This window comes from Halyomorpha halys, unplaced genomic scaffold (assembly GCF_000696795.3).
Source record: "Halyomorpha halys isolate HHAL.00 unplaced genomic scaffold, Hhal_1.1 Scaffold71.1, whole genome shotgun sequence".
Classification (NCBI taxonomy): Eukaryota; Metazoa; Arthropoda; class Insecta; order Hemiptera; family Pentatomidae; genus Halyomorpha; species Halyomorpha halys.
The window spans coordinates 288,467-316,351 of record NW_027107476.1 but is presented as its reverse complement, the minus strand read 5'-3'; the positions used below and the strand labels follow the sequence as shown (position 1 = coordinate 316,351).

General features: G+C 28.4%; 2 protein-coding genes across 3 annotated transcripts in view; both read right to left on the bottom strand.

The window, feature by feature from the left end:
• Positions 1–9,133: 9,133 nt before the first annotated feature.
• On the bottom strand, positions 9,134–15,305 carry LOC106692774 (cyclin-dependent kinase 20). The gene is made up of 5 exons (XM_014438913.3): positions 14,835–15,305; positions 12,790–12,978; positions 12,169–12,405; positions 11,006–11,233; positions 9,134–9,390 (listed from the first exon to the last, which is right to left on the bottom strand). Exons 1-5 carry the CDS (start codon positions 15,075–15,077, stop codon positions 9,226–9,228), a joined length of 1,062 nt encoding a protein of 353 aa, XP_014294399.1. The 5' UTR covers positions 15,078–15,305; the 3' UTR covers positions 9,134–9,225.
• Positions 15,306–20,019: 4,714 nt separating this feature from the next.
• The window catches only part of side-VII (sidestep VII), a gene marked incomplete at its 5' end in the record, with an annotated part of 293,850 nt that continues 285,984 nt past the window's right edge, over positions 20,020–27,885 (bottom strand). For both annotated transcript variants that reach the window (XM_067045798.1, XM_014438911.2), the window contains 1 exon segment: positions 20,020–20,539. In XM_067045798.1, the coding sequence (XP_066901899.1) occupies positions 20,366–20,539 (174 nt within the window).

The window sequence follows — 27,885 nt, the reverse complement described above, 5'->3', positions numbered from 1 at the left end:
ATATACACACATATATTTTTCTTCCGGTGGCTCGCCGATGTCTGCTACTCTTCTCAACGTGAAGTGTGTCGGACCCACCACCTAAATCCTTCCACCGGTAAATGAAAACCCTGAAGAAGGGATTGTTCTCTGTACCTAAGCCCACGCCTTTGTAAATGGTCATTGTAGCGGGTTACCTGAGGCCTCTGAATGCACCTCTGTATAATCCATTTATTAACAAATTAACCCTTCCTCTCAGGTATTCCATGCACGGGGTAACATTGAAGTTTCTTCTTATTTTAACGCCAAGATATGTTACCTCCTTACCTGGTTTTGCTTCTCTGTCTTTGAATATACAAATTGATAGGGTGAGCCCTGTTCATGGAGCATCTAATGAATATGGTGTGGGTCTTAGCTGCGGCCATACTCAATTTCCTCCTCACCCATCACTCCGCAACAAAACTGGCTTACCTTTCCACTTAGTCTTTAATCTGGCTCTGCTTTCTTTGGCCATGATGACTGCCAGGTCATCTATGTAGGGCGTGACAAGGAACCCTCTGTTGTCTAGCTCGCCCAGCAAATGATCAAATACTAGCTTCCATAGAGCCATCATATTCTCCAGGACTTTACTGATTACAGGGAGAAGGCAAATAGGCTGGTAGGCCTTCAGTAATTTCTTATTCTTGCCTCCTCCTTTGTAGAGTAATCTCATGTCTCCGACCCTCCACTTGCTTGTTCAATGCCTGCCTGTCTTTGGCTGCTGCTTTCTAGTTTCATTCATGCAACTCTCTCGTATCTTACTTGATTCTATCTATCTGGTTTTTAGCTTCCTACCTTATCTCTTGCCAACTACAGTGGTATTCATTGTTGTTTAGAGGTGTTCTGATGGATTGCTTCAAGCCACCTGTCTCCCCCCCCCCATCTTAACTTCCTTGCCTTTATATCATAAGATATTGACTGACCAGTCTCTACAAGCAATTCACTATTTGTTCATCTCTTCCAAGTGTCAAGAATCTGATATAAGATCGCTCCTGTAATTTTATGGAGGACTTTCCTTTCAAATTTTCCTTACCGTATTAAAGTCTTCCCATGTCATCTTGATTACTTCCTAGGATCAGAATGTAGTCCATCTTATAATCACATTTTCTAGAACTAAGTTTAACAGCATTGGCGAGAGTCCTCCCTGTTTCTGACCTATTCTGACTTTAATGGTTTCAGATACTTATGCTTGTATCAGGATTTTGCATTTAGGATCCTTTGTACAAGCTCCCCCTCCCCCATGGAGATCCCCAGCTCAGATATGATCTTTTAAAGTCAGTGTCTGTCTACAGAATCATATACTGCTTAGAAATCTATAAATAAGGCGTGCACATTTTGTTCTGATTCCCATCGTTTTTTGAGTATCTGTTATAAAATGAAGATCTGGTCTAGCCTTTTATTTTATGAGGCTAGTTATAGTTTTCATAAAAAGATGTTTTTTATGGGATCAGGTTATCAGTTCTATACTCTACCCTCTAACCTGGAGGACTAGATCAATGCCAGGCACATGAGTTGCTCACCTCCCTATATTTCTCCCACTTAATTAGGTTGGGTGGGTTGATTCATGACCATAGCAAAAGACTAAAAATTATCTGCCACAGACGCATCCGAACCCATTTCCTATAGAAGCTGTTATAGCACTTGTGTGTAGGTACATTTATAAAATGACAATTTTAAAACTCATCATGAAAATTGGAGATTTATTGTTTAAATATATAAAATTTTATCCATTTTAGTCTCAAAATATTTTTATTCTATTTATAGATCTGATGTTTTGGCCAATTCGGCCATCTTCAGGGACAATCTTAATACAATTTTAGAACTAAATCATTTAAAAAACAACTTCATACAGGCTATTCTGCCCAGGTCGATCCAACAAATTACCCTAATTAATCAATTTTCACATTAAAATATAAATTGAAATTAAAATTATTTATCACCTTCTTTGTTAAAAATTTATCTCAACATAGGTTGGGTTGGTTGATTCACGACTAAAGAAAAAGAATAAAAATTATCTGCCACAGCCACATCCGAACCCATTTCCTATAGAAGTTTTTATAGCACTTGTGTGTAGGTACATTTATTAAATGATGAGTTTAAAATACATCATGAAAATTTCAGATTTATTATTAATATTTATATTTCCATTGTGTGTGTAGGTACATTAAAAGCATTGCCTAAATAGCTCCCTTTTAAAAAAGTATATCCAATTAATAAAATTTATATAGTTAAAGAACTATTTATGGATGAATGGATGTACACTATCAGGATGTTTTATGAACAAATTATTAGAAGAAAAAATTAATAAATTAGAAACAAAACCTATGATTTTTAAAAAATATATTGATTTACTCATCAAAACAAAAAATCATGGGCACAATATACTGAGTGATTACTTAATTAATAAACTGATTATATAAAAAAATGAAATTTAAAATAGAAATGAATAAATAACACAATTACATATTTAGAAATAAACATAATTTTGAATAAAAATATAATTGAAACATGCTAGACAAAACAAAGAAAATAGCAGTGGCAGAATATTCAATTACTATTCAAATAATACAAAACCACAAAATAAAAAATAAAAAGTTTTAAAAAGTTAAGATAAGAACACCAAAAGGGTGTAATAAGAGAAAAAAAGGTTAATAACACATTATTTAAAAACAATTAACAATGAAAAAGAGAGAAAATAAACAATAAAAATAATATAAGAATAAGGAATCAAAACAAACAGTTATTTCAAATTAAAATAACACTCAAGAGTAACAGAATAAAAAATATATCTACAAAAATTTTAATTTGGATTATATGATGATAATAATAGTAATAAACTGGAAAAAAACATAACAAACATAAAATATAAAATAGAAACAGGTGACATAAAGATGTAATCTATAAAATTAATTGTAAAAACAGCATTAGATAGAAGAGACATTGCAATATTTAAGTTATAGAAACAAATAGCATAAAATGAGTATTATATATTACTAAAAATAATATAATTATTGTAATATTATTAAAGAACAATGTCAACATAAATTATGCAGGATTAACAAAATAAATATCTAACAATAATCAGTGTGGCCAAAACAAATGGAAATATAATTTGACTAAAATTTCTCAAATAAATAAAAGTCCAACAGTCCAATTACAGAACGTAACGAGTAGATGGACATCTCCAAAAAATTCTCAAATTATAGGTATAATTTGAGAATTGAAATAATATATTTAAAAATTATATTTTTTTAAATATTATAGTGAAATATTAATTTCAGGAATAAGAAATAACAATTTTTTTTTCTTAAATCAAGACCAATTCTTTGAAGGGAAAATGTGGAGTATAAGATAATTACATAAAAATATATTAATAATTGACTTTTCTCATTTCAAATCATTATTGTTATAAATATACAGTGTGTGATATAGTCATGAATGATGTACGTGTGGAAATGAATGTAAATCTAATTTTTCTTATATAATTAAAGATTATAACAGATGATGAACAAATGTCCGAAACATTGCCAATAATTAAATAAAGAAATGGAAAGTAATGAGAATTTTTTGTAGTTAAGTATTATCAAGTCTTATGATACTTGATAAGTCTGCCCATATTTTTGAGTGCTATAATATGATACCATAAAGTCTAAAATCTTAATTTTTTTTTAAAAGTATGTTCCTAATTTTCAATCATAACATATTTTAGAATAGCATATTCTTTTTATTCATAAATTATTGTGTTCACTATATATTGTTATTTTTTCTTGATAATAAAGACTTATTTCTTAATAAAGTGTGAGTTTATTAAAAATCGTGTGTAGCTTCTTTAGTTATTCAGGCAGTAACGTTGAACCACTTCTGAAATAGGCCTATTATTTGTGGAGAAAGTTGAACTAACGTTATGAAGTAGATAACAAACAGCAAAGTGAACTGTGAACAAAATAAAATAAAAGTGAAAAGTAATTTGATAATTTTGGGATTTAATAAGTAATTACTCTGATTATAAAATTCATTAAGGGTGCTCTGTTAAATCACAATCATCATATTTTAATGATTTTACTGCAGGAAAAGTTGTTTAATTGACTTATTTTATTTATTTATTTTTTTGTTTAAAACTGGTCATCTCTTGAAACAACCAAGGACCAGTAGTTGAATTGTGAGGTCATATAAACTTGATTCTCTTATTCTTTATTTTCAGTTTTTTAAACAGTTATGTAATTTCTTTGTTCAATCACTTGTATTTGTTACCCTCATTTTGGAGAAGTTCCTTTTTGATACACATTTTGATCATTTCTTTCTTTTTTAAAAAACTCTGAAGGATCACCTCTCCAAAGTTTCATCTTACATTAAAGTATTTGAACATTAAATTTGAGCTAAGTTGATTTTTTTTAACAATAAATTTATTTATTTACTATTAATTGTGGGCATAGTGAAGACCTATTTTGTGATCTCACCACTCATTGGCGTAGTGTAGGTTTTGTCCCCTGGGACAGATGCCAAATATATACCACCTTCCATTCTCCTCCTCATTTATACATATATTTTTAGCCCATACATACAAAATATTAGCCAATTATATATATTTTTATGTATGACACATTACTTAAATCTCAATTAAATGCAATAATTACATTTCTGAAGTGTTAAAATCCATAAAAATAGAGCATTCATCACCAACAATCATGAACTTATTAATTATTCTTCAAAGCGCTTTACATATTTAAAGGAAAAAGTATTTCGTAGTACTTTTTATTTATTTTTTAATTTCCTGCAATTAGAGAATGCCTGTTTCTCCTTTGAATTGATTTACATTATTTATTTTTTAAAAAATTACAATAGTAAATCCTTCATGACTACAAATCTAATGAAGAATAAATTTAAAAGCATATGAAAATTATATTTCATATTAAAATATGTCATTAGAGAAATAAAAATTATAAAAAGGAGTGTTTGCATGTGTACTCACCGATCCCAAGATTTCTTTATTTATTGACATAACTTTTCTTTTTTCAATTTTTTCAATCTTAGTTTCAACTTGTAAAATGAGTAATTCTACCTTAAAATAAAACAAGTACAGAATATTCAGCTGTCCAAAGATTTTAAACACTAGAAATAAAATACAATTAAAATAATTTACTTCATCATAAAACTTGTCGTCCATCCTGGACATTCGTGTCATCATGATGATATGCTTTACTTCTCTTGCCTATTTAAAGATATCGTACATGAAAAAAAATTTTTATTATTATAATTTTTTTTATTAATGAAATTAGATATCACTATCCTGGACAACAGGAGAAACAGTTTTCTCCTAAAAATTTATAGAATAATTTCAAGATTTATTTAATGTGTAATTAAATCCATTTAATTTTTAAGATAATTTGGAACACTAATCAATTAAAACTATTTATTTTAAAAAATAATTAACTTGTAAATTTCCTTATTTACTTTATGAAAATCTATACTGCTACAACCCACGAATGGGTCAGGGGTTCAGTAGTTTGTAAGGAAGTACTGGTCCTTGAACAATGGTGTACATTGTAGATCAAGGAGGTGATTTGTCCATAATCACCTTCAACTGCCAGAGTTCTTCCACTAATAAACAAAGGTACTCACTTTATCCCGGAATGCTCACCGAGCCCACAAGACTTAACTCAGGGTTACAGAGTAACCGAAAATAACTATCTACCATAGCCAGATTTGAACCAAAGTCCTTGGAGTTGGTATCACTAAGCTACAATCTGCTTCCCTATTTACTTTAGGTAAGTTTTATAATTAATGTTAAGTTTATGAGTAAAATATTGACTCATAAACTTATAGTAAATTTTTACATAATAATAAACTTATAATATGAATAATGTATATAACTTTAAAATATTCCAAATTTTTTTAAGTTTTAAAAATGTCTGACCATTTTATTATAAATTATAAATCATTCCTGTTTACATCGGGACCTGCTCGTGCTGTACTTCAGGTATTGTATTTTAAATTGTATATAGCGTGGGAAAGGGGTAGTTGAAAATGTGAGACCTTTCATTCAAAAAGAACATGCATATATTTCTCTCTAGCTCAAATAGTGTTAATACCTGGAGGGGCAATTATGGTTAGTGAGTTATCATTTTGATTAAATGAGATAGTATCAGAATAAATTTGGGTGGTCTCATGGGTAATAGAAATTATGTGCTTATATGGTGAAGTCTTCGCCGCCACGGTGACGTCTCCTAGCTGCTTCCCTCATCCAGGTGTGTGGTGGGCGAAATGGTGAAAACCAGGAATCTTCATCTGGTGTCAGAAGACGTGTTTTTCGATCGGTGGCTGGCTAGCATGTCCTGGACTCTGGCGTGATGGTAGGGGCAGGCCATGTCCTAGCTTGACTAAATGAGACCCCGACTTTATACAAATTTAAAAAATAACCGAAAAATTCAGATTACTTAAATCCGACACCTATAATTAATGACAGTTATATTTTTCAGAGTTATTTGGTAGAATAATTTAGGGATTGCAAGAGTATAATTAAGCTCAGTTTTTTTTCTTTTAAGCCCCATGGGTGTGTGGGGATTAAGTCATGATTAAAAAGGTGTTGAAGGTAGCCTATTTTTCTGCAATCTGGTAATGCATTTTAGGAGGGGGCTGAGAAAATTTGATTATTTGGGAAGGTATGTATTTTGTTTCTGTCTGCTGGTAATGGGGCTCACCAGGTATGTTGATTCAAATAATTTATATACTTGTACTCAGTCGAATCTGAGTCTGTTTGTGAGTGTCTGCCACCTTTGTGGCCATCCAGTCGGTATCAGTGCCCTAAATAGTGGGTTCATACAGTACTGAAGGCTGTCAAAAAATTTCATGTGTCTCCTCAATATAAATTTTGTCACCGTCGGTAGTTCGAATTTTGTGTGTAAGTGGTCCGTCTTTGATCTTTGAAGTGAAGTATTTCTCACTAATCATCTCAGTATACCGCTCTGAAACTGTTGGGGCCTCTTGGCTGTTGCAGGTGCTATGTTGGTCAGCATAGGTTCTCCGTAGAGCAGGGCTGGTCTCAGCACACTTTTGTTGATCATTAATTTGAGCCGGAGAGAAAGATTAGGAGAAGTTAGCAGGCGATTGGCGATTGGATAAGACTTGGTCCTGACCTGCTTGATCTTCTTATTGCAGTGGTGAGCTAGTGTCAGGTGTCTGTCTAGGGTGACACCCATATATACTATGCTGCCTGCTGGTCTATTTTCGTACCCTGCCATCTTATAGGCTTTAGGGAGAGGACGCTTGTTCTTCGGGAAGAAGAAAATAATACAGTCAGTCTTCTTGGAATTAACTGTAATATTCAGCTCTTCTAGTTTCTTGTTTATTTCCGTACAAGCCTTCTCCACCTGCTGTAGAGGCTTATTAACCTCAGTTGCAGTAATATCAAATGTATATAATCAATTAAATGAATAGTGTATGTGAGTATGTATATAAAGTATAAACCAAACTTTCCTAAAATAAATAATACATTACGCTTCTTAATATAATTATGTTTTTTAAAGAAACCAAGACTGTTCCCTTACCTGCGTTAGCATATTATCTGAGACTACTACAGTTATTGTCATTGACAATATATTCCAAGTAATGTAGACCATATAGTGGAATGAAGAATATTCAGGAAAGTAGCTTATATTAAACACTGTCCTAAGCCCTTTTGTTATAATGAAAAAATATAATGTTGACATGGTTGAACCAAAAGATAAATCCAAATACTTTATACACCTTATCAGGTGAAAGTGCAGCAGTCTCATTTTTCCTATAGAATTCGATAGTAAGTCCAACTTATTTCCAAGTACTAAGCTAAGAAGGGTTTCATTGTATAATTTGAATCGAGATTTTATTGCAACGGAAATGTAAGCAAAAAGAAAACTTATCAAATCAAGTGGAGCCATTATGTAACTTTGGATGAAAAGTGCCAGAAAGTCATCATCATCACTCATTTTAAGAAAAGTGTACTGCATAGTTAAACGAAAAATAATGAAAAATACAAAAAAAAATCTGAATAAATAAGATTTTTTTACTTTGCTCTCATCTCTTTTCCATATTCGGTGTTTTGATATGTTTCGATCATAAGAATCTAAAAGCTGAAATAATTTGATACCCGATCTGACTGACAAAAGCTTTATTAATGTTATCATCATTGCTTCAAAATAATCAACAATATGAAAACACAGCTTAAAACTACTTATTGTCGATGTTATAGACAAATAAATGACCGTTGAAACAGTTGATAAATAGAACAGCATTGTATAATATGTAGAGTAAGAATTAAAGCTAAAATTTAATTTGGAGGTATCTTTCTTTTCATGTACAAGGTTACTTATTGGAAGTAATCCCACTAACTGGAATGCTATTAAAATAGGTCTTATGAGAAAGTAAAAGTAAACTTGTTCTTTACTATGAACAAGTATTCTTGTTTCCACCATTGTTACTGTCTCTATTCTGATTGGTTATCAATGATATCTTGATCGGTTGTTTGAGCTTGTTTATTTCATCATTTGTGTGACAAGGCAGAACCTGAATACAAATATAATTTAATGAAAATCATTGGTCATTTGATATGCCTTTCTGTCAAGGAAAATTTCTTTTCATCTATTTTTTATGCAATAAATGTATTACCTTATTAATGATAGTATCTTTTAATTATTGATATTGAGTATAAAGCATACACCAGGGAAAATAAAATACAAGAATTAGAGTAAATATATATTTTATTAGTTATAGAACTTGGCCAAAAATAATAAGAACTAAAAATATAATGTTATAAATGTATTCTAAACTGAACCATGTTTTTTGATATAGAAGAAATATTGTATAAATAAATATTGTGAATCCTTAAAGAAAAGGTTTTTTAGATCATTATCTCTTATTATCTATCTATATATAAATGGAATACATTTTTTTATCATAAATAAATTTTTTATCAAACTTATATCCTCCTCAACAGTCAAGAAATAACATTACATATCATTATAAACATTAATCAATATAAAAATTGCAATCCTATAAACTGCTAAATAAATTTATATTTTATTAAATACTAAATAAATAATCTAATTGAAATGAAAATTATTAAATAATTCAGCATCTAATCTTCATTTAATCATTTTTATTAAATTTTGTTTAAAACAATTTTTTATAGTTACACAACATTTAACTGAAAAAGTAAAAAAAACCTTAAAAGTCTTAAAACTTCTCATCGATCAGTCGACTTAGTTCTTCAAACAGTTCTTCATCATGGTTTTCATACATATTGCCATTTACCAGAGTTCTGTGGTCATAAGGAGGTATTGGCATCTCATTTTCTGTAGCTGGGAGTGGGTCAGAACTAAAGAATGGATGTTTCAAGGCCTGAGAAAAAAAAAAAAATCAAATTTAATGTTTACTTTTATTATCAGCTGATAAGTTATCTAGAGAACAAAAATTTACAAGAAAACAATTTTCTATAGTCAAAGCGCAATTCTCTTTCTGAAGATAAATGGGGTGAACCAAAGTCAATCTTAAATGATGTTAGGAATTTTTTTTTTCTTATTTAGGTTAGATGAAAAACTGAAACTTTTTGGAGCGATGTGATCTAAGAGTAAAATAAAGTATTAATTTTAAAATCTAAAGATCACTTAGAAGAAATGAATATAGTCTAGTAAAAATAGCTTAAAATTTTTCTGTGCCTTGAAATAAGTGTAAATTTCTATCCTTTCATTATTATCTAAAAATGTTAGTAATAATACGATGGTAAAAATTTTTCCATTTTTTAAGATTCCATTAGACAATTATGGCAGATTTTTCAAAATGGCTGCTGTATATTATTAAGTCACTAGTGGATCTAGAGGTGGGCACCTCCCCATGGTGAAAAAAAAAATTTTTCTTGAAAAATTCTTACTGTTACAGGTGCCTTTATTATAATTTGCTTTATTGAAAAATAAATTTTATTTCAAAATTTAAGTCATTCAAATTATATTTTCTTGGATTGAAGTATTTGATTTAGTGTATGGAATTGATCTGGTTTACAGATATGTCCTTCTCTCAGAAACTTACAGGATTCTTCACTACTTTGATTTATCTATATTTTATTAAATTTTCACGGAAATAGATAAAGTATCTAAAACTTTAAATATTTTATTAAATATAATATAATTAAATAAAAATAACAAAATTTGTTAATTTTGAGTAATGCGTAATATTTTCTTTAAAAGTTTATCAGCCCAAATCATTACTCAAGTCATTTAAACTGTAAAAACAACTTTAAATGATATAATTATATCATGATATAATTCATGTTTTTGGTGGTTTTTAAAAAACAAGAAAATGCTTATTTTATTTATTTATTTTTTAAAAAATAATTTTCTTGGTCTTATTATGAAAATTACTTTAAATATGTTTATATATTTTTGAAAATTACTGAACTGATTTTAATGAAAATTCATAGATCCAATGTTAATATAATTGAAATATTAACCCTTTGCACTCGAAGTTTTTTTTCATTCATATTACCTTTGTAATAATCTGTGAGCCCCCACCGTCATTGTCACCAAAAGCGAAATATCTTATATACAATAGTTTTATGATTTGTCTTTGTCTTTATATTATAAACTGAATATTATTTTCATTGTCTCCATAGTGGATCCCTTGAGCTTTAAGACAAAATTTAAATGGCTCCGCTCTGGAACCCTTGAGTGCAAAGGGTTAAAATAAAACATATAAATTGTTTGTAAACAAAAAAATTGTGATTAAAATTATCAAAATTTAGAATAAAAATAAAAATTATAAAAGTTTCTATCCAAATTGACTAGGATTTTTCAAGAATTTAAATTTATTTCTTTTAATGGAAAAATAATTTGTAAAAGAATCGATTATGATGAATAATCAGTCAAGTTAACAATGTAAGAAAACATGTACTTTATTAGAAACTTTTAGTTATTTTAATCTATTACTTAATTTATGTAAAAAGGAGAAAATTTTCGAGTACCTGTTTTGCTGTCAACCTTTTGTTTGCATCATATTTAATGAATGCTTTTATGAATTCCCTAGTGTCCTTGTTAACAAATGGCAGTAGTTTTTCCCATGGAAGAGGAGGTGATTGTTTAAATGATATTTTATTAAAATCTGGAAGTTTTGTATGTCCTGGCCAATTTTCCTCAGTGGGACTTCCCAGTGATCTTATCACCAATGCCAGCTGATCAATATCTGTTTCACCCTAAATAAGATAATAATTATAATATTTTAATTTTTATAATTGTTATATTGCATGAAATTAATGATTTTAGGAATGATATCATTAATAAATTAAAAAATATATATATTAATTATTCAAAATATGGTCTGTATGATTTTATAAATATTTCTCTTAATGAGCAGAAAATTATTCAATTCCTTCTTCTTAAAGTGAATTCACATAATTATACTGGAAACTTTACTCTTGATAGTACTTCCAACAGTACAAACAATGTTCTGTGATTGTTTTTTCCAGGATTTAAATACTAAAACTAGTCCAAAATTAATATTCCCTTCTGATCAGATATTAAGTTTTCTTTCTTTTTGTGTTGACATCAATATGGGTCTCTGGAACTAAGTAAATTCTAAAAAAGTAAATATAATTTTAAACAAAAAGAGTTGATGAAGTTTTATCTGTTGACCATATGGCACTATACTTAAACAATTTTTTTTATACCTATTACTGATTATTCAGACTTCTAATTAATTCCTACTTTTTTAACCCAAATAAAATACTATTAAAAATCAATTTTGCTGGAATCAAAAGGTTTTTAGAATCTATTGAATGATAAGTAAAGTAACCAAGAATACATGTATTATACTTTATACATGGCATAATTACAAACAAATAAATAAATGGCCTCCTTTAAAAACGAAAGGAATGAATAAGGTTTATTATGAAAACCACAGTAATAAAATTCGTCAATAATGAAATAAAAGAAAAGAATAAATCGATTGATATCTTGTTAATAAAATGAATTTTAAGATAAAATTAAATAAATTTAAAAATCTATTGATATTTTATTTATATATATCCATAAAAAATTACTTAATTTGATTGAAAAGTATAGTATATAACTTTCTAGGAGTCATGAATAAAATCATGGGATCTTGAAGATGAAAACAAATCCAACTTACGGGAAATAGTGGCATTTTATTGAAAGCCTCTGCAACTATACATCCTACTGCCCATAAATCCAGAGCTTCTGTGTATTTTCGTGAGCCATAAAGAAGTTCTGGAGCCCTATACCACCTCGTAGAAACTTGTGGTGTATAACATTTCACTCCATCTTTTAAAAAAGGTCTAGCTTGTCCAAAATCTGCTATGCGCAAAATCCCATCTTGTCCAATCAAAAGATTAGCTGGCTTCAAATCCTGTTATCATAATGAAATGTTTAACTATATTCAGTAGATTGTAAATAAAAATACTTTTTTATTAAATTTAATAATTGACCCAATGTGTTATTTAAATAAATCTCCATATAATATTTAATCAAAACATATTTTATAATTCAGCAGCATACTTAAATAAACAGAATTATTTAGCTATAAACAATATTAGAACAAAAAAAAAAACTGAAGTTACATCAAAATTCTTAAATTAAAACAATTATACTGACAATTAATAATACTAAAATATTTCCTTTCAAATCAAAATTAAATTAATCTTGTTATTCTTTATTTATTTTATTTGAACAAATTGTGCCTAATACATTATAATACTTAACTAAAGCTAAAGTCATGTACTATAATGTTTACCCGATGCATTATTCTATTTTCATGTAAATAACTGACACCTTGAAGTAGCATTTGCATGTATGTTTTTAATTGTCCCTCACTCAGTTTGATGTGTTCATCGTTTAGCATTTCCCAGAGACCAGAAGGCATATAATCAAATACCAGAATAAATCCTGAACCTTTAGAGAAGAAATCAAGAAGCTTCATTACCTGAAACAATGGTTCATCAAATATTTTATGTCTATTACAAATGTTAAAAAAAATTGGTTAGCTGTTTATTGTACCCTATTATATTCTACCTGGGTAGGGGTTATCTACAGACTACAAACTTAATCTAGTGCATAATAAAACAAGGAAAATACAGTGGTACCTCTTTACAACAGATAGCCACTAATCAGACAGATTTGTCTGTTGCTGAGAGTTATCCGCTAAGGAGTATTTGCTTATTAAAAAACTAATAGGCCTATACAAACATCAAAACAATAAAATTCCAATTTTTAAATTGGAATAAAAGAAGTTTATTAATAATTTTGAATTCTATTAATGAACATATTATTTCTAAAATTTAATATATAAACCAATTTAAAAGATGGAAAATACCTTGCAAAACAAGGTATGCTTGGTTCTAATGCCCTCTAACCTAATTGGATTCGTTATCATAATATCCTAATTGGATGCTTTAATTGTTGTTTCCTAATTCCTTTGCTATATCAAAAGCTTTCAGTTGAAAATTTGGTTCAAAATAGGAATTTTTAGCATCTAACCGTATAGATTATTCAAGTACGAGTTTGTTAACAATTGCATCTCCAGTTGCTATAAATCACACGTATTGTCTTTTCCCTGATGAAATTTCATAGCAGGACAACGATAAATCTATCAGGTTTTTCAAAATATTTGGAATTCGAGTTTTTACTTTCTTGACCAACTTCTGCACAGAAAAATTTTCTTTGTTTTAATTTAAATTTAGAATCTCATTTTTTTTTTTTAAATCATAAGAAATGTATTCATTTGAAATTAAATAATCCAATTGAAAAAAGGGTTTTATTTTACCCTTCCAAATAAATGTCAGTACTTACGTATTAAAGTGTGAAAATAATTATGTCAGCAATTGTAATTTAATTATACCAGCAGTAAGGCTGGCCTTCAATCAAAAGGATTGTTTGGGGGTTTATGTATCCCTTTTGAGCAAGTAGAAGTTAATAGCAGTGTTCTAATAAAATCAGTAATAATATAATAATATTTTTTTTCTTTTTTTTCATAATTGCCTATAGACCAATGTATATCTTATCAGTTATTGTAACTAGTTTCACTAAATGATGGTTATATATAACCAAAAAGAAGTATATTACAGAAATAGAACTAAATACAGAAAATGTACTTTGTTGCTTAGGTGCTATAAAAAAATTTCTAATGAAGATTAATTCTTTCTTAAATAACTCTGCTACCTAAGATTAACTTTTTATTTAAGTAATTCTTAGGACATTTTTTTTTTATTATGTTAATTATAGAACAATAAATGTATTAAGAATGACCACAACCTAAATCAATATCACTAAGCAGTTTTGAAGTGAAAATTAACGATTAGCCTGCAAATTGAGATTAAAAACAATTACATCAATATAGAAGGTTGTCTCCTTGAGAAAAACGTTGGAGAGTTATTTAAGAATAAAAGTTGAGATTAAAGGGATCAAAATTGTATATATTAATAATAAAATAAACCAATCTCAAACAATCATATAATAAATAATTAATCTAATAATGAAAATTAAGACGTAATGAAATGATGTTATGAAAAATGTCTCAGTAATTACATTATATTATATCAATTATATCATATTTCGTTTGGAATCATTAAAACTGAGAAATAGAGTAACTGAGCAGAAGTATATGGCCTATCCTGTACTATTTTTTACATTTTTGATTGGAAAAATCAAATCTCAAAGATAAAAACATATAAACTCCTCCTGAACCTTCCATATATTGAAAATATTTATGTATAATAATGTAAATGAGAGAATAAGAGCAAAATTTATTATTGAATTTCATCTTCAATATTAAAGACTTACATATCTGCAGTCAACAGCCTGAAGTGTTTTGATTTCTCTTATTATTTCATTAGGTAAACCTTTTTCTTTACGTTTGACAAGAACCTTTTTCAATGCTACTTCTTTGCTTGTTTCTTTGCACTTGGCATGCAAAACATATCCATGAGCTCCTTCTCCAATCCTCTTTATCATCATGTAATCATCCATCTTGGTACGTTTTTTAGATAATTTATGTATTCTTATATCATCATTATGTGAATACATAATACACAAACACAAACAAATTAACTAAAGTAATTTAAGGGGACACCATTAGCTAACCTCACTTGAAATGGGTTGGTTGTATCCTAGTAACTGTTTCCATAACAACTCAACTGTACAGCATGCAAAATAATATTCATGAACTTCTTTGAACATATTGTTTATGAAAATGTTATATAAAATACTATAGGCAAATATTGTGGCCTGAGTATGTTTACATCTTCAGTTTAGTCTTGTTTGTCAAGTTTAAACTTGCTACTATTTCTTGATAACTAGTATTAGTGAATAATCACAGAGAATTTTCAGGAAAAATAGATTAACTATTACTTATGTATATACGTATTTATGACATGAGATGGTATTTAATACAAAATTACTGATACAAGAAAAAAATATTTATTGATTTATTGATTGAAATTTTAAAATTTATAAAAAAATGTTTTATTTTCCATTTGTAGTTAAATAGAATTTTACAAAAAATCTGAAGATATTAAATGAATATTATTGAAATGAAAAGATCAGTATTGATTTTATTAGTTATAAAAAAACAAAAAAAAACAAAAAAAAAACAGTGTTTATAATTTCTTCTTCATTGTCATTTTTCTGTTAAATGTTTATAAAAAAAACTGCTCTTACCATTTTATTTTATTTTTTAAATATTACACATGGTTTATAGGTGCACCATAGTTTTCCAGTGTTATTGCATTCAAACAAAAATTATATATGTATTCAGGTTACAATTAATAAGTAATTTTTTTTTTTTTTTATACCAAGGAAAACAGGACTCCTTTCTTTGTTAATGATTTTTTGACAGCTAAGTATTATTTTATCTCTTCCTTCAGATAAGGATTATTTGTATTTTTTAAGTCTTCACTCATTTTTCAGTTGTCGATTTCATCATAGTTTATTCTCTTAGGTCTGATATAAGTGATTTAAAATTATTATTTACAATTTTTTATAATAATTTTATTATTTATAACAACCATGGTTAAAAATAAAAGATAAAAAAATTAGTAAATAATTTTTATTCAACATTGATATATATGGGCATGCCTATTATCATACTTTAACTAGGTAATTATGCTAATGGTAATTAACCACAATTGATGGATTTTTTTTTAATGTTAACTTAATTGCTAATCTCCATTATCATAGTTTTAAAGTGTTGTACAATTTTGACAATGATGTAAGATATGTTGAACAATGGAAAGAAGAGCTTGTTAAAAGATAAATTTTGAGGGTACTGAAGACTACAGAATTAAAGAAGTAAGAAACATAACAGGAAATAAAAAGTATAACAGAAACTGATTAGATTGATATTTCTTCTGGTGTGCTCGAATGGATGCAAATAGAGTGGAACCAGGAGGGCTGGGTGTAGAGCCAGATGGATGCAGTGGACAAAGTGCAGCCCCATCAATAAAGCGCTCAACCGAGTGCTGGGCTGCACCATAGTTGATGTTTCAAAATTTGCATCTTCCCATAAAAATTAAATAGATCTCCCTCCTCCCTTCATGTATAATAAGAAAACATAAAAAATAAATCATTTATTTTTGGTTATAGTGGGATATGCAAGGCAAACACACTATCCTACTGCTGCCGCACTCTGTATAAAAGAAATGGCTAGCAATCTGTTTTATAGTTTAGAAAAAAAAAAGAATAATAAACAATTTAAATACAATAATTATAGGATTACAAAAAAAAAAAAAACAATCAAATATGTTTAGGAAAATTTAGAGTGAAATAAATATTAAAGAAGATAATATAAGAAAAGAGTTTTAGAAACTAGAACTTACTGATGTTATAATGAGAAAATGAAAAAAAAAAAATATTTTGAGTGAGATCTGAGGAAAGAAGGGCAAAATATAATGGAATGATGATGAGATACTGGAATGAAAGTAACTGAAAATTTAAAAATGATCTTTAGGAGGCTGAATATATGTAATTATATAAAATTATTGTCCTGTGATTCAATCACTTGTAGAATACTCTGACTATAAAAGAATCATATATTGTTAATAAAAAGCATATGAATATATCAGGTCAGTCCAAAGGTTTGTGCGCATTTTTGGGAAATTTTTAAATAGTAAATTTAAACACAATTTAACATTTTAATCAATGATGTATTTTCCTCTTCTACAATTCCTGCCATCTTACAGGTAGTTTTATTTATTCCATTGCTGTAGAAAGACTCTGGTTTTGGTGCAAAAAAAACTTGATGCACACGAAATTATGGACTAACCTGATACCTATGATTTATTTTATAGCACTCAATTTTAAACACAACCAAATGACACATAATTCTTCCAATATCATCATTTTATAAATTATAAAGGTAGAGAAAAATTAACATATATATATCATAAATATGGTCTCATATCAGTAAGGCTTAAAAGATATAAGTTTTAAATAAAAAAAAAATTGTTTTTATAATTTTATTGTTACACAGGAATAATTTTTACAATATACATTAAAAAATGCTATTACATTTTATTCACACATTATTAAAAGACAAAAATATTTAAACATTATTGTAAACCATTTTATTAATAATGTACAATTAGGTATTTGCAATATAATTAAACATCTTTGGCATAGAACTTAATATATATATATACAATTTTCTTTCTAGAATGATCATGCATTATTAAGAATTACTAAACTGGATTAATGATTCTTTATTATTTACAAAAATTACACCTTACTTTCCACCTTCACTTTAAAATTTCTTTGAGCATTAGTGACTTATTTTCCTATTTCAATTGCCATATGGCGTTTCAGCCAGTCAATTGCAACTGAAATCTCACTCATTTTTATACGGTTTATCTTTTAATAGCTTGAATTTTCCTCTCCAAAGAGCCTTTATAATTAACCAATCATTTACTTACTTTTATTAAAAACATTTATATTTTTGGAAAAGAAAATAACTATAATATAACATTTAAGATCTTAAATCTGTACGAACCACTAATTAAGGTATTTGACGATATTGTATTTAATTATGTATTGGGGCTGGCAAAGACGAATGGCTTTGTTGAATGTGTTTGTAATGTTATGATTCGAGCCCTTACTTCCTGGTGCTGCTGCCCACTGCAGGACGGTAGACCATTGCCCTTTTACAGTTAAGGGAGGTCTACAAGTAAACACTTATGAATAGAGGTTTTAACAATAATTTATTTATAGGAAAGAAATTAAATATTATCGCCATATTCCTTCTTTTTTTAAATACAACAGGTCACATTGATCATAAAATCCTAAAAGATTTTAATTTTCATTATTTAGAGAACATACACATCAAATGGCTATATTTAATTAAAATCATACTCTTAATAACCTTATTTACAAATAAATTTAAATAATATACATTTATAAAACAGTGCATAGTAATTTGTTATTTATTTACAAATATTTACAAACCTTAGGCCTTAAAGATATAAGAATGGGCTAAGACTTAACATTGCAGCTCACATATTTTCTATAAGCAATATATGTATCTAATCTATTTGTTAAATAACATTAAAAAATGTTTAAATTTAATTTAATATGCTTTACCATAAAAATATAGAACTGTCTATACAAAATCAACAACATTATTTTATATACATATATTTTACGTATATATTTGCAATATTCAAATCATCATAAAATGGAAACGATGGAAAGTAATCGATTCACAAAACATTTTACTTCAATATTATTAACAATGTTTAATTTAACATCAAAAACCATCTTGTTGAGGGCCAGTTTTCCGTAAGACAAATGCCAATGTATTATCACAATTTTTTTTTTTGTTAATAGAAATGAAACTTATAACCATCACAATAACATACAAAGTACAATTACACACTTATAATTGTTTATTTCTAACTTTTAGCACTAGCTTATTGTATTAATATTACATAGAATTTTATACTAAATATTGATATAGGAGTATGTAACACAAAGTATATGATTTCCTTTACATGTAAGAATTGTGGAATCCGATATCTAATGATTCCAATATTTAGCTGTACAATTTCGTTTACATTAATAAATTTAAACCCTGTAGTTAACTTGCTTTATGATTAAATCTCTAGTAACATACATTATTAATATTTTTAAATATTCAAAACGAGAAATTCAATTGGATTCATTAACAACAATTGATATTTGTATTTACAATTTTTGATTTACCAATTCCACAAAGTATCATTACAAATATTATAAAAGTTAAGTTCCAGAAACACCTGTTCTGTTTCTGATTTTGCCTGTTCAATTATTCAAAATAATGTTATTAAATTCCACAATAGTAGTGTATTTTCATCATGACTTTTTCCAACTTTTATGCTGTTGAGATGGAATCATGAGTAATAATCATTATTACATGTTGTTATTGAGCACTTGAAATAAAATTAAACTTCATCATGTCAAAATTGAATTTTGCACTGACTAGACAGTCATAAATTGAAAATATATTTTAAGTAAATTTAAGGTCAATTAACAAATTGGTTGCACTTTTGTGAAGTATTATAAATTCATTCTATAGTTAACATTTTTTTATAACTTAGTTTCCAATATAGTACTTTGAATTTCTATCAACAGTTTGATTCCGGTTAATCAATAATTAATTTCGATAACTAAATTGTCACAGTTATGATGATGGAGCCAAAACTTAATGAATACAAAAGAGTATAAATAATTATGATTGGTTTGGACATTGGAAAGAAAAATGTAGGAACGATGTTATTAATTGTTATAATTGTCTAATGAAAAATTAATTTTATGGAAATTTTTTAATGTTATCAATTTTTGGATCTTAAGATTTATTTACTTATTTGTCTATATTAAACTCTTTGTCATCACCTGATGTAGGTAAAAGTTAATGAATTGACAAGTGACATAATAAGAAGGTAAGTTAATGTGTAGGTCAGTGTTCAGTAATTGTTAAAATTACTGCAGTTTGTTTCAATATTTATTTAAAGTACATTGCCCAAATGTATTACCAGTTATTTAAAAACATCATTGCTTTATCTCGAACAATATTACAATTCAATTCTGAAGACATTTTGCTCTTCATATGATAACACGTATCATTTTCCTTTGCGATACTTATCATGCTCACTTGAAGCATACATCTTAAAAAGATATTGAATAAACTTATCATCCATTACTTGTGTCACATTATGTATATTAAGTTATACAAAAGGGTATAAAATGAACATAATATTCAACCAAACAGTAAATAGGGATCATAGTTCATAAAGCACTTCAGCGTGCTTTTTGTAAGCCATAGGTGCTTACAATTTGGTCATTAGTCAGACTTGGCTCTCCCTTTTAGCTGCCATGAGTGGTGTACCTGGTCCAGATTCCTGAGATGGTCCAACTTCTGCAGGTGGGAGGACTTGTATGCCTCTTGGGGGTCCTCTGACTCCACCCCAATGGCGTGGCAAGGTGCAACCAACTGTTGGGTACATTGCTTCTCCTGATACCTGAAATTATTGCATAGAAATTATTAAAAGTTAGGTTTATTTAGTAATTTGGTTCTTGGAACGATTGAACTAAACTTTGTTCCTTTATATGCTTGAAATATATACAAAGTTATTTTAATTAATCTTCTTCCCAAACGGAACAATAATATTTTCTAATAAACATAAGTAACATTTTAATTAACTTTTAAATTAGTCATTTTTAATGATTTTTTTATTATTATAAATTATGATGATAGTATTTGTTAGTTCATCAATAATAAAATATTTTATGAACACTCTATGATTTCTTTAAAGTACTAGCACCTGCTTCAACATCATAATTTAATTTAATTTTTGTAATATTATAAAAGATAATTAATTCTTTATCTCCTTATGAAATGAACTCAGTTTTTCCTTTGGATTATTGCAAGGAGAATACATTATAATTTGCTCATTTGATTGAATTCAGTTTATAATTATATTATTAAGTTATCATTTTACAAAATATATTTGGTTCAAATGCATGAAATGATGTGTAAATTTGCAAAGAGTAAGTCTAATGATAACTATTGTAAGTGATTTCAATAATTATAAAAAATAAAATTACATAAACACTATTGAAAGTTTAAACTCCAAGTTATTAGTATCAACAGCACCTTTGTTAACTATTGAATTTTATCAAACTACCTTCAACCAAATATATTTTAATTCCAAGAAGATATAAATAAATGTTGGTCTCTATGTTGAAGTTGATATAGAGGGCCTTTTCCTGAACTGATGAGGATATTTTCCAAATGAATTAAATTCTAAAAGAGAATCTATCTAACCTCGTGAGAATAACTGATTCATTATTGAATTATGGAAAAATGGTTTGAATTATAAAAGCAAAATAAAAATCATCTAAGAATATCCATTTCTATAAGCTACCATGATTTTGATGACCAATTTGAATGCCTATCCTTTCAAGATATGTTTAACAAATTATATATAATGATTCTTAGATTTAGTTCTGCTAAGGTCTTAATTTATGAATACTTTTTGTATTGTAATTTAATGTTTCTATGTTTCCTTCTCTGTTTGCTGATTGGTTATAGCTTTGGTTCCTATCTGGATTTTATACATTTGTATAAATCAGTTCAATATTGACAATGAATCTTCTCATGGATGGTATAAGAAGCTGTTAGTAGGGTATACCAAGATAAACATTGATGGCATTTGGTTTTGAAAAAGGGCTCCTGCAATAAATCAGTAGTAGATAATAAAATCCCACGAGGGTTAGCTAATTTCTATTAATGAACTATTCCTCACCGACTAATGAACAACTTAATTTATGTCGAGACCAGCCTATTAAGGAGTCGGTTTGATTAGCATGTGAATGCTCCCTGCAAGCTGGGCCTTCATAACTCACATCTCCTCTTTATTCACCCCAGCTCTGTCTTTCTTCCTCCCCTACAATCGCCTTAACTGTCTCACCACAGGCTCTAATGTTGGTTGTGACCTCATTGTCTTCAGCACACTGTAGATAACCATTATTTTAAGGCAAACAGTAATTATTCAAATGGTTATCTCTCTTTAAAACTCTTTTACAATAATCTATGTCGTGATTAAATTTTTCCTAATTGAGTATTCCCTGATTATTTTCTAAATTAATGGAAATATAATCATAGTTATTTAGTTTGTTTATTAATAATTAAAATTACAGGAGTTATAATACAAATGCACTCTGCACACATTTAGCTTCTTTTGTTTTTATGGAGGTTAAACGATGATAATAAATTGCAAGGATTTGTTTACTATATACAAGTCAAGTTTAAATTATTCAGCTGAAATTTTAGATTTAACTTCAATTGGTATAGCTATGAAAGTGTATTTTTTTGATAAAGCATTCCTATTTCCATTTGGAATCTATCTAAAAACTTTTATTAAGAAAAATCTGAATTACATAGTGTATGAATCCACTGGTTGAGTAAAAATTGCTAATTACGCCCTAAGGTAAGATGCTTCTTTTTTTGTCATTGAATTGACTGATATTTTGGTGAAATGGTGCAATACCTTTAAATGTTTTTAAAATATTCCTATTTAAAATTAAACATGAATTATACTACAAAGTACTTGATTCAGAAAACTAATGCTATTTACAATATTTACAAGTGACTATGGACAAGAGTCTATGATGCTGTGTGTTGCCAGGGCAATGGTGGGGACCCTGGATAAAAGGTCTGAAACAGTGGATTTGTTTGATATTTCAGTGAGTCTAGGAATTTAATGTGTCATCTACTGATAAAGTCCAGAACTTGGAATATCAGGTTATGTAGTGCTGGCAGTTTCTTCTTTTTCCATATTGTGGTCCAAATGATCTTTGCAGTATGGAGTATCTGGTTCTGTAGATGGCACTGTGTGCCACCTGTGAGGTCCATGAACAAGTAGACACTGTAGAAGAGCACAAGTCAGAGGGTACGCTTGAGGGTAGTTTTAGTCAGGAAAGGGCTAATGATGTCAGAAGATGGCATAAGTAGCATGTGGTAGGACTTCCTCCTAAACGTTTTGGTTTTATGATGAAAATGCGTACAAAACTTAAGGAGACAATCCAGGTTTATATTAAAATATACTATGACATTAGATGGGGAGATTATGAAATTTGCCACTTTGAGGGTTTTGGACAGTCTGGATCTCTTTTTTGCTAAGGGAGCGAACTCTACATAGGAGGTGTTGAGGTGTACCAGTTGTTTAACTATCTTTTTGTTTAATTTTTTTACCGTTGTGCATGTGTGGGATTTATGTTGTTGTAGCTGCGCCGTATTTTTTTTTTTTTTTCTAACCTCCTACTTTATTTATTTTTAAACACATACTTATATACTATTTACTTATAAACTAATTATATATAGACATATATACATTTTATCTTCTCTTGCAACTGTTCCCTAGTTTTCGACTACTATTTCAGTAATGTAAATCGAGAACAATACTGGTGAGAGTATTGTCATTTGTTGCTCAACACACGCCTATGGAACAGTGCTGGAGTGCTTCTCTGTACTCTCTCTCTTTTCTGTAGGAGAGACTTCTGTCCTGGAACTTACAACATCAAATACCGTGAGATACCGAGTCGAAACTTAGTGCAGCCTATGGAGACCATAGTCGCCGTATTCTTTTACAGTCGGTATTCATTTCCGTCTTAAACTTCATGAGATGGTTTTCGATTCTCACGTGGGCTTGAAATCCAGTTTGATCGTTAAGTATTACGGACTGTTCATCACAGAATTCCCGAAGATAATTTAGGATGTTCTTTTCGTAAAAATTAGCGAGATGGGGCAAGAGGCTAATGGGTACATAGTGATCATAATACCTTTAATATCCTTAGTTTAATTTATAGTCCCTTCCGTTCAAAGTAATAATTTTTCTGCACAATAAAAATAGAGTGAAATGTTGTTTGTAATGTGTATATTTATATCTTGGCATGCACCATATTGATGTTTGTCGAACTAATGGGATTGTTTTACGATGTATGACAAAAATATATAATTATAATTAAAACACAAATTTCTTTGATCTTTTACTCTCAACCTAGTTTATTTACTCTCCAACGTTTCGTCCCTCAGGCCATAAACAAGGAGACGACCTAAATTAATATTATTAACACGCACTTAACACATAAATTAATATTTCTTCTAACATACTTTATAATTGACTTGTCATATTAATTAAAAATAGTTTCTTCCTAAGCAGGTTATTACCTGCTATTGCCTAAGTCCACAATCTTTAACCCATTCGAGACAGCACATATTTTTGGAGACCATCCCTAGAATCCAAAAAAAATTTTTAGCTGCCCATTTTTGATTTTAAAAAAACTTGTTTTCATTATAAATCAGTCGCTTTGTAACTCCCTTGGTCCAAATACGATGATTGGACGCCATGTGTGTACATTGTAGCTCCTCTAAATGTTTTTGATGGCTTTCACACCAGGACCTTGTTTCATAATGAAAGGTAATATTATTAGTTCATAGTACAAGTATAGAAACTAGTGTGATAATAATACTAATACTTTTATTTTTCATGATAGAGATGACTATTAGTGATATTACAGGAATTAAAAAATACTAAAGTACAAGTTACTATTATACAAGTCACTGTAATTGAATTAAGATAAATCTACATGACTAATAGTATTAGTTTGTACTTTATTATGAAACAGGGTCCAGGTGTGCAATATAGAGTAAAATAAAAACATCATTAAATTGAACGATATTTATTCCAAAAATAGTCAGGTAGCATGAAATCCTTATTTTAGGTTCAGTAATAAAGGAAAGATTATTAATATAGATAATATTAGATTAATTATTTTAATTATTCTTGTTTGAGAGTGGTTTAGTTTATTCTAAATTTAAAACAAATTTGATCCTTTTTTCTCTCAACTTAATTCTTTACAACTTTTCCAACTTTCGATCCTCAGGCCATTCTCAAGGATACCTTAATATTGATGTCATTTTCTTTTTTCAAATCTTAAAAATGCAGACTAATTGCCTTTGTCCCATATATTTGCCCTATTTACATTTGCAAACTTAGAACAGTTTTTTTTTTGTTAAGTTTGCAAATGTAAATGAAGGAAAGAAGAGAAGTGGTTTGTAAAAGTTTAAATCTAAGAAAAATATTATATAGAAAAGGTTATATGGGACAAAGGCAATTAGTCGGCATTTTTAAGATTTGAAAAAAGAAAATTACATCAATATGAAGGTATCTTTGAGAATGGCCTGAGGGTCGAAAAGTTGTAAAGAATAAACTTGAGAGAAAAAAAGGATCAAATTTGTTTTAAATTAAGAATAGATAATATATTATAAATAAAAATAAAATAGTATAAACCGAAATAAACATACATTTTTAAGAAGCAGTACAAAATAATGAATTTTCCTGGAAGGATGACCCTTACTTTTCTGCAGAGAATGATAACCCTTGAAACAATCGCAATAAATTGAAACCTACATCAAATTTTATTTTTACACACTTCTAGGATAATTATTGTTTTAAACCAGTCTCTTTCTGACGGTCGCTTCTTCCATACTGACTGATAATTGCAATTAATGATCATTGCACACACGGTGAAAATTTTGGTTGTCTCCTTGATAATGGCCAGGGAGCTGAAACGTCGGAGAGGAAATAAATTAGGTTTAGAGTTAAAGATTAAAGCAAATTTTATTTTGCCACTCTCAAACAACTAATTAATATGTATTATTCTAAAAACTAATAATATTGAATTATATTTTATTTACTATAATTTAATCAATAATTACACTAAAGTCCGTTGAATAATGCTGACTATCTACAGAGAAATATCGTTTACTGTTTATAACATTACAAGTTTTGTTTTCGCATTTAGATATATTTAAAAATAAATAATGAATAGCTAAGCCATATAAATACACTAAAAGCAAATTGGAGATATTTTAAGTATCCAAAAAAAAAAGAAGTGAAATCCATGTGGAGGGTACTCAGGGTCGGGTCGGTGAGGAATAAATCCATAACAATGTTCAGATTTGAATTCTCTGTGAACGGTAATGCCCTGCATATATAAACTTATACAACACAATCTACGGAATGTGGGCAAGTAAAACTGCCATAAATCTGGTAAAAGGAGATTTATGACCAGTTTATCTGTTCTTAATGTTTCTTTTATACCGAAATCAAATAACTAGAAAATTTCACTTATGTAATGTGCATTTGAACCTGACTTTGAGAATGATAAATGATGCAAGTTAAAGAAGTGTATATTCAAATACGTAAGTTAGTGGAGATTTCATTTCATGAACATTTGAAGTTCTTATCCTTCACTTGGTGCATCATAATGAATGCTTATTGATGTTTTATCTCATTAATTACGTCATTGATTTATTTTGTTACTAATTTCAACTGTAATATTAAATAAATACAATAAAACCTATACTACCGAAAAAATTTAAGTTTACTTTTATAAGTCAAAGTATAGTTAATCGCTGACGAAAATCGGTAAAAGTGATGTAATATGTATATAAATATATAAAATGTTTTAAAGTATTGATTTGCATTCTTCAACACTATAACTATTTGATTGAAAAAATATTTCAATAAAGTAGAATGCCTTCCAAGAAATAAATATACCGGTATTAAAGTGAGTTTTTTAATTTTATTGATTATTTATCTTTTTAGAATGATTTGTTTTTAGCTTTAGAGGAAAAATAGTATCCAATTCGGAACTATTCGATCCCAGCGTAAAAACGAAATATAAATAAGTCGTTCGGTGGTTAATGCAAAAATGAAAGCTTTTACAATGTTAAATGGTTTGTTCTTAACAATATTTTACCTTCAACCGGTAGTCAGATACCATAATTTCATATCAACATCGTTACCTAAAGAATAATTATTTTCTAAAGATTCTTACAACAATTTATGAAATAATCTTTAAAAAAATATAAAGATATCAGAAAAACGCAATTCATTAAAAATTTAGGTTACCATGTTTTGCGAACGCCTCAAATAAGAAAAGAAGCAATTCTCGTTAATGACGGTCATCATTAATTTCAAAGCTGACAGTGAACATTTCCACACGAAGTAGTCCCTTCAGAACAAGAACTCAAATACTAACCGCTGACTGCCATGTTGGCAGACAGAGGTCGCTAGTGTTGTGGTGATCTCTGGTAGATCACTGAACTTTATTGCCCTATAAATCTTGCATTCAACTCCACTCCACACTGCCAATAATTTTTTTATTATTTCCTGCCAATTCTCATAGAGCAATTTATTGGTGATTAACCATTTTATTTGATCGTTTGCTATAAAACACGGTATTCAATTGTGGTTTATTATTAGAAGAATGATCCCATACCTAGAACTATTTATTTTTTTATAACTCAAAAAATCTTTTTTCTTTTTAATTAATGCTACCTTAGTCTTATAAAATCGTTATATTTTCATATTTTGAAAAACTTTTTCATTTAATTGTCTAATAAGTTAGAGAGAAACTTAAGTGTGAGTTTAAGAAATGACATTTATATTTTTTTTTACAAAATGGCGGCGTTTAGCATAAGTTTAATAGTTAATCCAATAAACACGAGGGGATTATCATTAATAGACAAGACTGATAAAAAAATAAATAAATAAAATCAGAGTAAAATTATACAGATGAAATAATAATGAAAAGTAAGTACTATTTGTATATTAATGTCTTCTTTACTGATTTATATTCAAAAATATACATGAAATGTAATATTGATGATACAACTACTTCATTAGGTGTATAATGATTTATTTAAATGTATAATAACTTCTTATAATTTTATATTGTATCAGTGATTTACCATCTAATGATTTTTGAAATTGTTTTTAATTTATTATTTCATATA

Excerpts from the sequence above, each read along its gene's own strand:
- LOC106692774 (XM_014438913.3), bottom strand. The coding sequence starts at position 15,077 with ATGTATTCACATAATGATGATATAAGAATACATAAATTATCTAAAAAA. Across the intron at positions 12,979-14,834 it reads AGGCTGTTGACTGCAGATAT|GTAATGAAGCTTCTTGATTT; the intron begins GTAAGTCTTTAA and ends CCATTGTTTCAG. Across the intron at positions 9,391-11,005 it reads AAAGGTTGACAGCAAAACAG|GCCTTGAAACATCCATTCTT; the intron begins GTACTCGAAAAT and ends TTTTTTTCTCAG.